Source organism: Bombina bombina, chromosome 7, assembly GCF_027579735.1.
Source record: "Bombina bombina isolate aBomBom1 chromosome 7, aBomBom1.pri, whole genome shotgun sequence".
NCBI lineage: Eukaryota > Metazoa > Chordata > Amphibia > Anura > Bombinatoridae > Bombina > Bombina bombina.
The window spans coordinates 575,647,396-575,661,675 of NC_069505.1; the positions used below are offsets into that span (position 1 = coordinate 575,647,396).

The 14,280-nt window shown below is 39.4% G+C and overlaps 1 protein-coding gene across 1 annotated transcript in view; it reads right to left on the reverse strand.

Annotated features, from left to right (window-relative positions):
• LOC128636590 (steroid 21-hydroxylase) overlaps nucleotides 1-13,245 on the reverse strand; it is a 92,404-nt gene extending 79,159 nt beyond the window's left edge. The window contains exons 1-2 of the mRNA XM_053689584.1: nucleotides 13,020-13,245; nucleotides 4,390-4,479 (exon numbers count right to left, since the gene is read on the reverse strand). Coding sequence (XP_053545559.1) covers nucleotides 4,390-4,479; nucleotides 13,020-13,245 — 316 coding nt within the window. The remainder of the gene's footprint in view (nucleotides 1-4,389; nucleotides 4,480-13,019) is intronic.
• Between the last annotated feature and the right edge of the window lie 1,035 nt (nucleotides 13,246-14,280).

Sequence of the window (14,280 nt, forward strand, 5' to 3'; positions counted from 1 at the left end):
TATTGACTCTTGAAAGTTTCATTTTGACATAAATTTTCTTTTTTTAATTTGTATTGCTTATTGGAAGCTCTTGCAGGTTCTCCTAACCAAGTAGGGCACAAAATACAAATGAATCTCCTAAAAGGAAGGAGGGTTAAAGGGACATCATACATAAAAAAAATATCACAATATCTCTATGTAAAAAGGGAAGATATTTTACCTCACCAGAGTAAGTGCTCTGTGAAAAGTTAATGAGGGAAATATTATAAGTATCCCAAAAGGCCCCTTATATCTAGTCTCTATTGATATATTATCTAATATACATTACAATAAATATAAAAACCATTGAAGTAAAAAAGGGGGGTGCTGACTGTCAGGATTAGATATGAGCAAACAGAAAAAAAGTTGACAGTTAATCAGCACTCAAAAGAAGCACCTTTAATAATGCAAATACTATGTGAGGACAAGGGAGATCACCTGTAATCAGGGATCCAATTAAAACTTAACTTTTACTATGAATAAATTAAAATATAATATGAGACAAACAGTGTGTGTGTTAAAACTTAGAATAAAAGTATATATACAAACTATGAGGACATTGCCTCCATAGAATTCAATAGTAAGGGCTAATATAAAGCGACTATTGTGGTGGAAAACTAACACCCAATACGCCTATGCGCATTTCACTGTTAGCACGGCTTTCTCAAAGGCTAACCCGATTTGGGCTAGCCCCCCTGTCTTTATATTTCATGTAGCCAATTATCAAAGAGTGTGATTACACCACCAATCTCAGCCTATCACTGATAACTTACAGGGAGTGCAGAATTATTAGGCAAGTTGTATTTTTGAGGATGAATTTTATTATTGAATAACAACCATGTTCTCAATGAACCCAAAAAACTCATTAATATCAAAGCTGAATATTTTTGGAAGTAGTTTTTAGTTTGTTTTTAGTTTTAGCTATTTTAGGGGGATATCTGTGTGTGCAGGTGACTATTACTGTGCATAATTATTAGGCAACTTAACAAAAAACAAATATATACCCATTTCAATTATTTATTTTTACCAGTGAAACCAATATAACATCTCAACATTCACAAATATATATTTCTGACATTCAAAAACAAAACAAAAACAAATCAGTGACCAATATAGCCACCTTTCTTTGCAAGGACACTCAAAAGCCTGCCATCCATGGATTCTGTCAGTGTTTTGATCTGTTCACCATCAACATTGCGTGCAGCAGCAACCACAGCCTCCCAGACACTGTTCAGAGAGGTGTACTGTTTTCCCTCCTTGTAAATCTCACATTTGATGATGGACCACAGGTTCTCAATGGGGTTCAGATCAGGTGAACAAGGAGGCCATGTCATTAGATTTTCTTCTTTTATACCCTTTCTTGCCAGCCACGCTGTGGAGTACTTGGACGCGTGTGATGGAGCATTGTCCTGCATGAAAATCATGTTTTTCTTGAAGGATGCAGACTTCTTCCTGTACCACTGCTTGAAGAAGGTGTCTTCCAGAAACTGGCAGTAGGACTGGGAGTTGAGCTTGACTCCATCCTCAACCCGAAAAGGCCCCACAAGCTCATCTTTGATGATACCAGCCCAAACCAGTACTCCACCTCCACCTTGCTGGCGTCTGAGTCGGACTGGAGCTCTCTGCCCTTTACCAATCCAGCCACGGGCCCATCCATCTGGCCCATCAAGACTCACTCTCATTTCATCAGTCCATAAAACCTTAGAAAAATCAGTCTTGAGATATTTCTTGGCCCAGTCTTGACGTTTCAGCTTGTGTGTCTTGTTCAGTGGTGGTCGTCTTTCAGCCTTTCTTACCTTGGCCATGTCTCTGAGCATCTGAGCTTTTGGGCACTCCAGTGATGTTGCAGCTCTGAAATATGGTCAAACTGGTGGCAAGTGGCATCTTGGCAGCTGCACGCTTGACTTTTCTCAGTTCATGGGCAGTTATTTTGCGCCTTGGTTTTTCCACACGCTTCTTGCGACCCTGTTGACTATTTTGAATGAAACGCTTGATTGTTCGATGATCACGCTTCAGAAGCTTTGCAATTTTAAGAGTGCTGCATCCCTCTGCAAGATATCTCACTATTTTTGACTTTTCTGAGCCTGTCAAGTCCTTCTTTTGACCCATTTTGCCAAAGGAAAGGAAGTTGCCTAATAATTATGCACACCTGATATAGGGTGTTGATGTCATTAGACCACACCCCTTCTCATTACAGAGATGCACATCACCTAATATGCTTAATTGGTAGTAGGCTTTCGAGCCTATACAGCTTGGAGTAAGACAACATGCATAAAGAGGATGATGTGGTCAAAATACTCATTTGCCTAATAATTCTGCACTCCCTGTATTCTTATTGGACCTGAGACCATCACATGTATCGACATGACTGGCTGACGTCATATTCGTAAACAAACAGGGCACGTCTAACGCATTACTATACTCAACAGCTGAGGATAGAAAATGAGATCGATATGTTTGAGATAGAACCAGATTAAGAGAACGGTATATATAAGTGACCAAGTGACGTTGTTTGTGTGGGTTAACTGAAAACACTATATACTATCAAATAGCCTTAACGTAACGATCCTCCAATAATACAGCCAAATACAGCCTATTCATTGTGTGATATATCGTAAAGCTTGTTATGAATTCAAACACACAGATTATATTATATGAAGTACCGGACATGTGTATATATTATGGTTAAGATCTAAAATAGGAAAGGATCATTACTATAATTTGACAGTTTACGATTTTTGATATTGATTAAATTTATAATATTGCAATCAGTCAATTCGATCCTAAAAAAAAAAATATTGGGGCATATTGGGTGTTAGTTTTCCACCACGATAGTCGCTTTATATTAGTCCTTACTATTGAATTCTATGGAGGCAAGTCCTCATAGTTTATTCTCAGTCCCACAGACAGTGCTTACCTTGGCTCCAGTATTGCATTAACCAGAGTAATTTGTGGCGAGGTCAAGCCTCCTTTTTAGCTAAAATCATTTGCAATCCGTGAGCCTACAATATTGGTTTGCACTGGGCTGTGTGCTCTATATGAATTAATTGATCCCTTGGTGCATAATATACAATTGGTGGAGACTATCACCCTATGTATATATAATTTTATTCTTAGTTTTAATACACACACTGTTTGTCTCATATTATATTTTAATTTATTCATAGTAAAAGTTACGTTTTAATTGGATCCCTGATTACAGGTGATCTCCCTTGTCCTCACATAGTATTTGCATTATTAAAGGTGCTTCTTTTGAGTGCTGATTAACTGTCAACTTTTTTTCTGTTTGCTCATATCTGTGAGAAGTTATACTGCAAGTTAAAAAAAAAAAAAGAAAACACAATAGCATGTGCTAAGATCATGTTTTGCACTATTGAGATCTCATGAGATTTCACTGAAACCCCACGATATTTCATAGTTAACTTCCGTAAACTGGCGAATGAAATAACATAACTGCGCCTGCACATGTCACATGCACACTCCTTTAAGTGCCTTTACAATGGGACGTGGCTACTAAATTTAACACATACGTTCATTTGTTTCGAATTTCTAATGTTTGTACAACATTCTATTTTTTTTTTTTAAAGTAATAGTATTTCTAATGCTATCTTTAAATGTAATATTCGATTCAAATTTTTCCAATAATTCAATTTGAATTATGCAATATTCGAATTCGAAAAATTCCAATTGATACATTAGTAACAGTATTTCTAGTGCTCTATTTAAATTTAATATTTTAATTATACAATATTTTAAACAGAAACATTTGAATCAATATATTTGTATCTATTAGCGCTGTGGAATCTGTTGGCGCTCTACAAATAACCAATAATAATAATATTATGTATAAATTAACTAAATTCCCAACCACATAACTATTGAACTTCTGTATAGTATTTGTTAAATTGAATGTTACATTCAAAATTTTTAATGTGGATATTCAATCTAATTATGAACATTTGAAAATGAAAGTAACATTCAAAAATAGGAAAAACATTTAATTACAGATTTTAATGGATTTTCTTTCTTATCAACATTCGATTGTCCAAAACGAACGTCCACAGGACTATTCATTCTACCTAACGAATTAAACTTTCAGCACATCGCCCATCCCTACTTGGGACTAATATCCTAATTGGCTGCTTAAAGTCCCTTTACAATGTTGAGGAAATTCTGAGGTAAAATAATTTCCTTATTTACAAAGATGTTCAGGTGATATTTTCTAGTCAGCTTTTTACAACTATGCTGCATCACTTTAAAGTACTTCAACATTTGGGTCTCATGTCCCTTTAATGTCTGTCTTGTAGATTTGCAATAGGGACAGAGAGGGGCAATTTCACACACAACTCATTTTAAGGAAAATATATTTACCAATATAACTCTGTGGTCTCCCAGCAAAATCTCCCCATTTCTTAACAAGAGCTTCACGGATAAGGGATGAACTATTCAGCACAACAATATCTATTGCAAGTGGAGAGAAAAGAGACAAAAATAAATTAGTGGATTAGATTCACTAACAACCTCACCAATTTCTCAAGTCTCATCATATTGTATGTTATCCTCCTAGGCAGCTGATTTATTAAAAGACTACTAAATACAGTAGAGCTGCTTAATCAACAAATTCATAATAAATAGAAAGACAATGCAACGAAAATCTTAAGTTTCAATTCACTAGTAGAATTTTATCTGACAAAGTTACTTCAATTTCCCCACCGCCTGCATCATGTGACAGACATCAGCCAATCATAGACTGAAATACATATAAACTGTGAACTCTTGCACATGCTCAGTAGGAGCTGTTACCTCAGAAAGTGTAAAATATAAAAAAGACTGTGCAAAATTTGGTAATGGAAGTAAATTGTAAAGTTGTTTAAAATAATATTATATATCTAAATCATGAAAGTTTAATTCTGACTTCAGTGTTCCTTTAAACACAACATATTTTGATGGTGTATATAGAGCACGGTTCAAATGTGTTTGTTTCTATTTGCCTGAAAATAATTATAATAAAGTTTTTTATTTTGAATCTAACAGGAAGTACACGTCTTTGCATAGCTGGCGCAATAGTATAGAACAGGGGTGTCAAACTCATTTTAGTCGAGGGCCATTTTCCAAACAAGTTCAACTCAGGAGGGCCGCACACAACACACATATATTGGCATTGCTAACCAAAACAGTGGCAGAACCTCAAATTTCTGCAAATCCGTCTAAAATGTATACACAATAATAAATAAACACCAGAATGAATAATGAATACTTAATAGCACATTTATTGAATATTAACATGAAATAACAAAGATATTAAATAACTTACTCATTTTTTGCCAGACAGACAGAGGGAGAGCCAGACAGAGAGAGGGAGAGACAGAGGGAGAGAGAGAGACACAGAGGGAGGGAGAGAGAGACAGAGAGAGGGAAGGAGAGACAGAGGGAGGGAAGGAGAGACAGAGGGAGGGAGGGAGGGAGGGAGGGAGAGACAGAGGGAGGGAGGGAGAGACAGAGGGAGGGAGAGACAGAGGGAGGGAGGGAGGGAGAGACAGAGGGAGGGAGAGACAGAGGGAGGGAGAGACAGAGGGAGGGAGGGAGGGAGGGAGAGACAGAGGGAGGGAGAGACAGAGGGAGAGAGAGACAGAGGGAGAGAGACAGAGGGAGAGAGAGACAGAGGGAGAGAGACAGAGGGAGAGAGACAGAGAGAGAGAGAGACAGAGAGAGACACACAGAGGGAGAGAGAGAGACAGAGGGAGAGAGAGAGACAGAGGGAGAGAGAGACAGAGGGAGAGAGAGTGAGACAGACAGAGAGAGACAGCCAGCGAGACAGACAGAGGGAGAGAGAGAGAGAGAGACAGAGGGAGAGAGAGAGACACATACAGAGAGGGAGAGACAGAGGGAGAGAGAGAGAGACAGAGACAGACAGTGGGAGAGAGACAGAGGGAAAGAGAGAGACAGACAGAGGGAGAGAGACAGATAGAGGGAGAGAGACAGACAGAGGGAGAGAGAGACACAGAGGGAGAGAGACAGATAGAGGGAGAGAGACAGATAGAGGGAGAGAGACAGACAGAGGGAGAGAGAGACACAGAGGGAGAGAGAGAGACACATAGGGAGAGAGAGCGAGAGAGAGAGAGAGAGAGAGAGAGAGAGACAGAGGGAGAGAGAGACAGAGGGAGAGAGAGACAGAGGGAGGGAGAGACCGACAGAGGGAGAAACAGAGGGAGAGAGAGACAGAGGGAGAGAGACAGAGGGAGAGAGAGAGAGAGAGAGGGGGAGAGACAGAGGGAGAGAGAGACACACAGAGGGAGAGAGAGAGAGACAGAGGGAGAGAGAGACACACAGAGGGAGAGAGAGAGACACACAGAGGGAGAGAGAGAGATAGAGGGAGAGAGAGAGACAGAGGGAGAGAGAGACACACAGAGGGAGAGAGAGACAGAGGGAGAGAGAGAGACAGACAGTTAGACAGAGAGAGACAGCCAGAGAGACAGACAGAGGGAGAGAGAGAGAGAGAGAGAGAGAGGGGGAGAGAGAGAGAGACATACAGAGAGGGAGAGACAGAGGGAGAGAGAGAGAGACAGAGACAGAAAGAGGGAGAGACAGACAGAGGGAGAGAGAGACAGACAGAGGGAGAGAGAGAGAGACAGTGGGAGAGAGACAGAGGGAAAGAGAGAGACAGACAGAGGGAGAGAGACAGATAGAGGGAGAGAGACAGACAGAGGGAGAGAGACAGACAGAGGGAGAAAGAGACACAGAGGGAGAGAGAGAGACACATAGGGAGATAGAGCGAGAGAGAGACAGAGGGAGGGAGGGACAGAGGGAGAGAGAGACAGAGGGAGGGAGAGACAGACAGAGGGAGAGAGAGACAGAGGGAGAGAGAGACAGAGGGAGAGAGAGACAGAGGTTGGAGTGGGAAAGATCACTGCAGGGGTGGGAGAAATCAATACGGGGTGGGAGAAATCAATACAGGAGTGGGAGAAATCAATACGGGGTGGGAGAAATCAATACAGGGGTGGGAGAAATCAGAGAAATCAATACAGCAGTGGGAGAAATCAAAACGGGGTGGGAGAGATAAAAACAGGGGTGGGAAAGATCAATACAGGGTGGGAGAAATCAATACGGGGTGGGAGAAATCAATACACGGGTGGGAGAAGTCAATGCACGGGTGGGAGAAATCAATACACGGGTGGGAGAAATCAGTGCAGGGGTGGGAGAGATCAATACAGGGATGGGAGTGATAACTCAGCAGGCTCCTTACCTTGTGAGCTACGGCCCAGGATGCAGGCAGTCTCAGGTGACACAGGCACTCAGATATTCCTGCAGGCTGCACTCCCTCACTAATGGCAGCGACTAATCTGGTTGCAATGGCGCCTTTTTCTAGGTGGGTGCAGCATCAGCGTGATATGCGCTCCACCAAACCCTCTCCCAGCCACTAGTAATATGTTTTAGCTAGCTTGCTAAATCATATGTGCACTACACACAGACCCCACCACCAGCCTTGACACTCAGTGTGCATTACATGCGCTACGCTACAGGCACTATTGAGTTTCTCCTTTATGCATACACATTCTTGTGGTGGCGGTGCGGGTCGCCAAAAAAGAATTTGCCAGTTTGACACCCCTGGTATAGAAGATCACTGACAGATAATAACAACTCTCACTGCTGATCCGCATGCCCCTTAAGCATAAGTTGTTGCTTTTTTGTTCATCTTTCTTGACATCCATTTTAATTTAAAAAATATATATATTAAAATTACATTTTTAAAAATACGACAAAGAAAAAAAAAACTTTAATCTTCCTCTGAACTGAAAATAGCATGAGTGGATTGTATTAAAGAGCTTGTAAGTGGAAGAAATTGAAACTGAAATAAACCTAAAAGAGCTGTGGAGAGGAAAGTGTTGTCAGATAAGAGCCCTGTTCTGTCAGACTATCGAATTCATCAGACTAGCGAATTCATCAGACTAGCGAATTCATCAGACTAGCGAATTCATCAGACTAGCGAATTCATCAGACTAGCAAACAGAAGTGACGTTCCATCAGCTGTCTGATAAAAAATCCAAACCGCGCATGCGCTGCTCTTCTCATAGCATTCCAAATGCAACTACGTCACAGCCCATCAGAATAGTGAACAGACGGTCATGCGCACTAGCAACATTTCTATTTTTATTTGTAAATACAACTATTGTATAATAAAACACACGCTGCATACTAACAGCTGTCACAATGTTGGCATTGTGCGGTACAGATTAGTACACACGCTGTCCTGCATTGTTTTGTACCTAGATAAAAACGTTCTACCTTTTGTCTACGGTTTCTTGTCCCTGTAACATTTCAAGATAGGTATGTCCAATTCTTGTGGAGACCAGACAGTTGTGTTCAAAGAGCGACAAGAACCCGTAGACTTCTGCAAAAGGTATCAGACAGATTTTTTATATATTCACTAATTCTGATGGGCTGTGACGTAGTTGCATTTGGAATGCTATGATTTTTTTATCAGACAGCTGATGGAACGTCACTTCCGTTCGCTAGTTTAATGAATTCGCTAGTCTGACAGAACACCCCTCTGTATGTAGAGGTGGGTATATTCTATTCCAGATAAGAAACTTTATCAGCATTTGTTTCTACAGAATTACAATCAATTGCCATTAAAGATTACGGGTGTTTTCCCAAATTCATTGTTAAACACTAAGGGCCATATTACAAGTGGAGCACTAAATATCGCTAATGCGTGCTGATATTACAAGTAAAGCACAATGCGAATATGAGCTTGTGTTCGCATTGCTAGGAGGCGTTTCCATAGGCTCCAATGGTTCTAAGCGCAGTGAAGGGGTAAGTAGTGCATCGATTAGAGCATATTTTCAAATATATATGTATAGGACTATAAACATATATATTTATGTGTTAATTAACGGGCATATTACAGGCATGCGATAATTTATCACTAAATACATCTAGCCCTATATACATTTTATGCACCTCTGTCTCATGATGGCTGCTGCCATTTTGGAACCTAAGTTTCACCGCAGGTATCTGAAGGAGAGTTGCTGCACATGTGCAAACACATAATTACCGGAATACAGTGAAAGCGAGATTGCAAAATCGCGGCAACCTTGACTAGAGGGAGGCGGGGAATAACCTCAATACTGTACTTATATAATATGCATTTAGTTTTTAATGTCCCTTTGATAATTTAGGCTTAAAGGGACACTGAACCCTATTTTTTTCTTTCATGATTCAGATAGAGCATGACATTTTAAGCATCTTTCTAATTTACTCCTGTTATCAATTTTTCTTCATTCTCTTGCTATCTTTATTTGAAAAGCAAGAATGTAAGTTTAGAAGCCGGCCCATTTTTTGGTTCACAACCTCGGTTGTGTTTGCTGATTGGTGGCTAAATGCACCCACCAGCAAACAAGTGCTGTCCAGGGTACTCCACCAAAAATTAGCTGGCTTCTTAGCTTAGATGCCTTCTTTTTCAAATAAAGATGGCAAGAGAACGAATAAAAATTAATAATAGGAGTAAATTAGAAAGTTGCTTAAAATTGCTGCTCTATCTGAATCCTGAAAGATTTCTTAAACTAGAATCTGTAATGTTTATGGTAACTAGGTTGACAGATAGCAACTAGCAAAGCTAGAGGAAGGTAGAGAACAGCACAGGCTCCCGGTCATTTAAAAAAAAAAAAAAACTAGGGACAAGAATTTGCAGTAGAGTTTGTGTTAAGGCTACAGAGGATACATCTAAAGAAGGAAAGGCACTGGGGATATATTTTTACAGCTGTTAATACGCTCTGTCTCTGATGTAGCAGCTAATCTGTTGGAGCTCTACAAATAACTGACGATAATATTACTAATAATACTACATGTGGGTAAGCTAGTAGTTACACTATGGGGTCGATTTATTAAACCCTCTCGGCAGGCGAAGCCTGCCTACAACTGCACAAGAGAACCTGCACGCCGTATTTAACAAGCAGTGGTATAAGACCACTGCTCCCCGACCGGGGAGATTGACAGCTCCTGCCGGCGCGTGATTGATTGTGGGCGGGCAGGGAGCAGGATTTTACACAAGTGCAAAATAGCGCTTGTGTGCAATGCTGAATTCCGCCATGGAAATTTAGCCCGCCAGAGGCGAGCTGTGGCAGACAGGGGCGCATATGTGCGCCTCATCCGCCTCAGCTTCATAAATCGCCCCCTATGTTATCTAAAGTACTTATTTTATAGTAGACATGTGCATTTGTTCTTGGAAGAAAGTAAAAAAAAATACAAATGTTTCTATAATTGCTGCATTCATCTGGAAATGATACATGAATAACTCTTTAACAAAAATACTAACACTCTGTATGCAAAAAAGTTGATTAGTTTGTGAAGTGAAAAAATAGTATTAGTCCAAGGCGGGAAAAGCTTCAAAATGTTCAGATTTACACTATTCAATAACTAAATAGCAATGTCAGTTGATCCAGTGTCAGCCAATAAGTATTTAAGCTTAATTTTTGTTTCTTGCGAGTCCTGCCCCCCTATTAGAATAAGCTGCTGACTTTTAGCAGTAGCACTAGAGGTACAAATCATCAAATCTGTGAATCCAAAATTATTTAAAAAATCCAGACTTTAACTATTTTAAAAAAAAAAAAAATGTATCAACAATTACCATTTTCCCCACCACTTCTCTGCCTGCATCTTTGGTTGTTTTGTTTTTAGTTCTAAAATGCAAATGATTATATAGATATAGGCAACACAATTTGTAAAAAAAGACCTGAAAAATATTGTTCAATTCACATTCTTACACTATAAAAATTGTGCACAAAATAAATAGGATTATTAGACTATTATTGATTGCAATGACATATTTAGATGTTTAAAAACGTTAATTATAAATTGACTTAAAGGGCCATAATACCCAAATGTTTAAACACTTGAAAGTGATGCAGCATGAGCATAGCTGTAAAAAGCTGACTAGAAAATATCTCCTGAACATCTCTATGTAAAAAAGAAAGATATTTTACCTCAAAAAGTTCCTCAGTAGCCACCTCCCATTGTAAAGAATTTCTAAGCAGCATTTTAGTGTGTCTGTCCTGGGACATCTGAAGGGATGAGCATCGTGCACTCTCATCTTATTTCACCAATCAGGTAAAGGAAGTTTACAATGAAATCTCATGAGAGTCAAGTCAAATCTCATGAGATCACAGTAAAAGTTCATGACCTCAGCACTGCTGATGCTGATTGGCTGCTGTTCATTTCTTCATTTTTTTTTATTTTTTTACACAGAACTTACTCTGCTGAGCTGAGGAGATTGTGAGGTAAAATATCTTCCTTTTTTACATAGAGATGCTCAGGTGATATTTTCCTGTCAGCTTTTTACAGTTATACTGCATCAGTTTCAAGTGATTTAGCATATGAGTATTATGTCCCTTTAAAGGGACAGTCTACACCAGAATTTTTATTGTTTTAAAAGATAGATAATCCCTTTATTACCCATTTCCCAGTTTTGCATAACCAACACAGTTATATTCATATACTTTTAACCTCTGTGATTATCTTGTATCTAAGCCTCTGCAAACTGCCCCTTTTTTCAGTTCTTTTGACAGACTTGCAGTCTAGCCAATCAGTGCCTGCTCCCAGATAACTTCTCGTGCACGAGCACAGTGTTATCTATATGAAATACGTGAACTAACACCCTCTAGTGGTGAAAAACTATTAAAATGCAATCTGAAAGAGGTGGGCTTCAAGGTCTAAGAAATTAGCATATGAACCTCCTAGGTTAAGCTTTCAACTAAGAATACCAAGAGAACAAAGCAAAATTGGTGATAAAAGTAAATTGGAAAATTGTTTAAAATTACATGCTCTATCTGAATCATGAAAGTTTATTTTGGCCTAGACTGTCCCTTTAAAGGGACAGTGTAATGTAAAATTGGTTTCCCCTTAATGTGTTCCCAATGTCTTGTTATACCAGCTGCAGAGTATAAAATGTATGAGAAACTGCTCATTTATGTTTGTTTTTGTAAATTAAAAAGTTGACTGTGCTTCTTGAAACCACAACCCATTATCACTCAAATGCTTCCCTTTCTTATCTCTGTCTCTATATAATACTTAGAAATAAAAATTGAAAATGAATTAGCTTTTTCTCTCCTACGCCCCACTGGGAGTGTAATGTTTTCCTCTGGCTATGTTTACATAGCTTGTCAATAAGAAACTTTCATTATAGGTAGGGATATCACATGCTAAATCAGCTATTAAAAATCTGAATTCAAACTCATGAGAGAGCGAGAGAGAGAAAGAAAAATAGAGAGAGAGACAAAGAGAGAGAGATAGCGAGAGAGAGGGAGAGAAGAGAGCGGAAGAGAGAAAAAGAGAGAGAAAGAGACAGAGAGAGAAAGAGACAGAGAAAGAAAGAGAGAGGGAGAGAAGAGAGAGAGAGGAGTGAAAGAGATAGAGAGAGGAGTGAAAGAGATAGAGAAAGGGGGGGGGAGAGAGAGAGAGAGAGAGAGAGAGAGAGAGAGAGAGAGAGAGAGAGAGAGAGAGAAATAGAGAGAGAGAAAGAGAGAGAGAGAAAGAGAGAGAAAGAATTAGAAAGAGAGAAACAGAGTGAGAGAGAGAGAGAGAGAGAGAGAGAGAGAGAGAGAGAGAGAGAGAGAGAGAGAGAGAGAGAGAGAGAGAAAGGGGAAGAGAGAGATGAGAGAAAGAGAGAGAGAAAGGGGAAGAGAGAGATGAGAGAAAGAGATAAAGGGGAGAGAGAGAGAGAGAGAAAGAGAAAGATAGAAAGAAAGAAAGAAAGAAAGAAAGAAAGAAAGAAAGAAAGAAAGAACGAAAGAAAGAAAGAAAGAAAGAAAGAAAGAAAGAAAGAAAGAAAGAAAGAGAGAGGGAAAGAAAGAGAGAGGGAAAGAAAGAGAGAGAGAGAGATAGAAAGAGAGAGAAAGAAATAAAGAAAGAGGGAAAGAAAGAGAGAGAGAGAGAGAGAGAGAGAGAGAATGATAGAGAGAGAGAGAGAGAGATAAAGAGATATTGCTATATACATATTCACTCACCTTTGCCCCCAAAGCTCAGACGATAAATAGGTCCATATTTTTTAGAGAGTTTGAGCAGATGAACTGGTAGGTCAGAATGCCCCAGATGCAGCAGGTTACCTAAGAAGGGAAGAGGAGGTGGGCGAGGGGGATAGAGGTACTGAGGGTGGGAAGGCCCCCTGTGCCAGCGTAGGGTTAGGATAGAGAGAAGTATGAGAAGAGTAGGGACAAGCAGCAAGAGGGACATAATTAGACAGAAGGCAGCCGAAGGCTGATGTATTTGTACACTATGGCTGGGCATAACCTTGACAGACAGGGGGAGGGTGAAGGTAATCAGAGATACGAAAACAAAAAGGATTTGCCAAGCTACACAAATACACTTAAAGGGACATCATACTCATATGCTAAATCACTTGAAACTGATGCAGTATAACTGTAAAAAGCTGACAGGAAAATATCACCTGAGCATCTCTATGTAAAAAAAGGAAGATATTTTACCTCACAATTTCCTCAGCTCACCAGAGTAAGCGCTGTGTAAAAAAATTATACTCAGCTGCTGTCCAGCTGCAGGTAAAAATAAAATAAAAAAAATATGAAGAAATGAACAGCAGCCAATCAGCATCAGCAGTGCTGAGGTCATGAACTCTATTACTGTGATCTCATGAGATTTCACTTAACTCTCATGAGATTTCATGGTAAACTTCCTTAAACTGAATAGGGAAATAAGATGAGTGTGCATGAGGCCCGCTCCCTTGCCTGTCCCGGGACAGACATACTGATTTGTTGCTTAAAGTCCTTCACAATGGGGTGTGAATAATTGGGAGATGCTCAGGTGATATTTTCTAGTCAGCTTTTTACAGCTATGCTGCATTACTTTCAAGTGTTTCAACATTTGGGTATCATGGTCCTTTAAAATAAAATGTTTTTTTTTTTTAGCATGGTTCTGTATACATGAAGGTTAAAGGGATATGAAACTCAAAAAAATTATTTCATGATTTGGATAGAACATACAATTTTAAACAACTTTCCAATTTACTTCTATTATCAAATTGTCTTCATTCTCTTGGTATCTTTTGTTAAAAAGCAGGGAGATAAGCTCACGAGCCTGCACATATGTGAAGCACTATATGGCTGCAGTTTTAAAAGAACGTTATACGTTTGCAAGAGTACTAGATGGCAGCACTTATTTCCTACCTAGGTATCTCTTCAACACAGAATATCATGCGAACAAAGCACATTTTATCATAGAAGTAAATTGAAAAATGTTTAAAAATTGAATTCT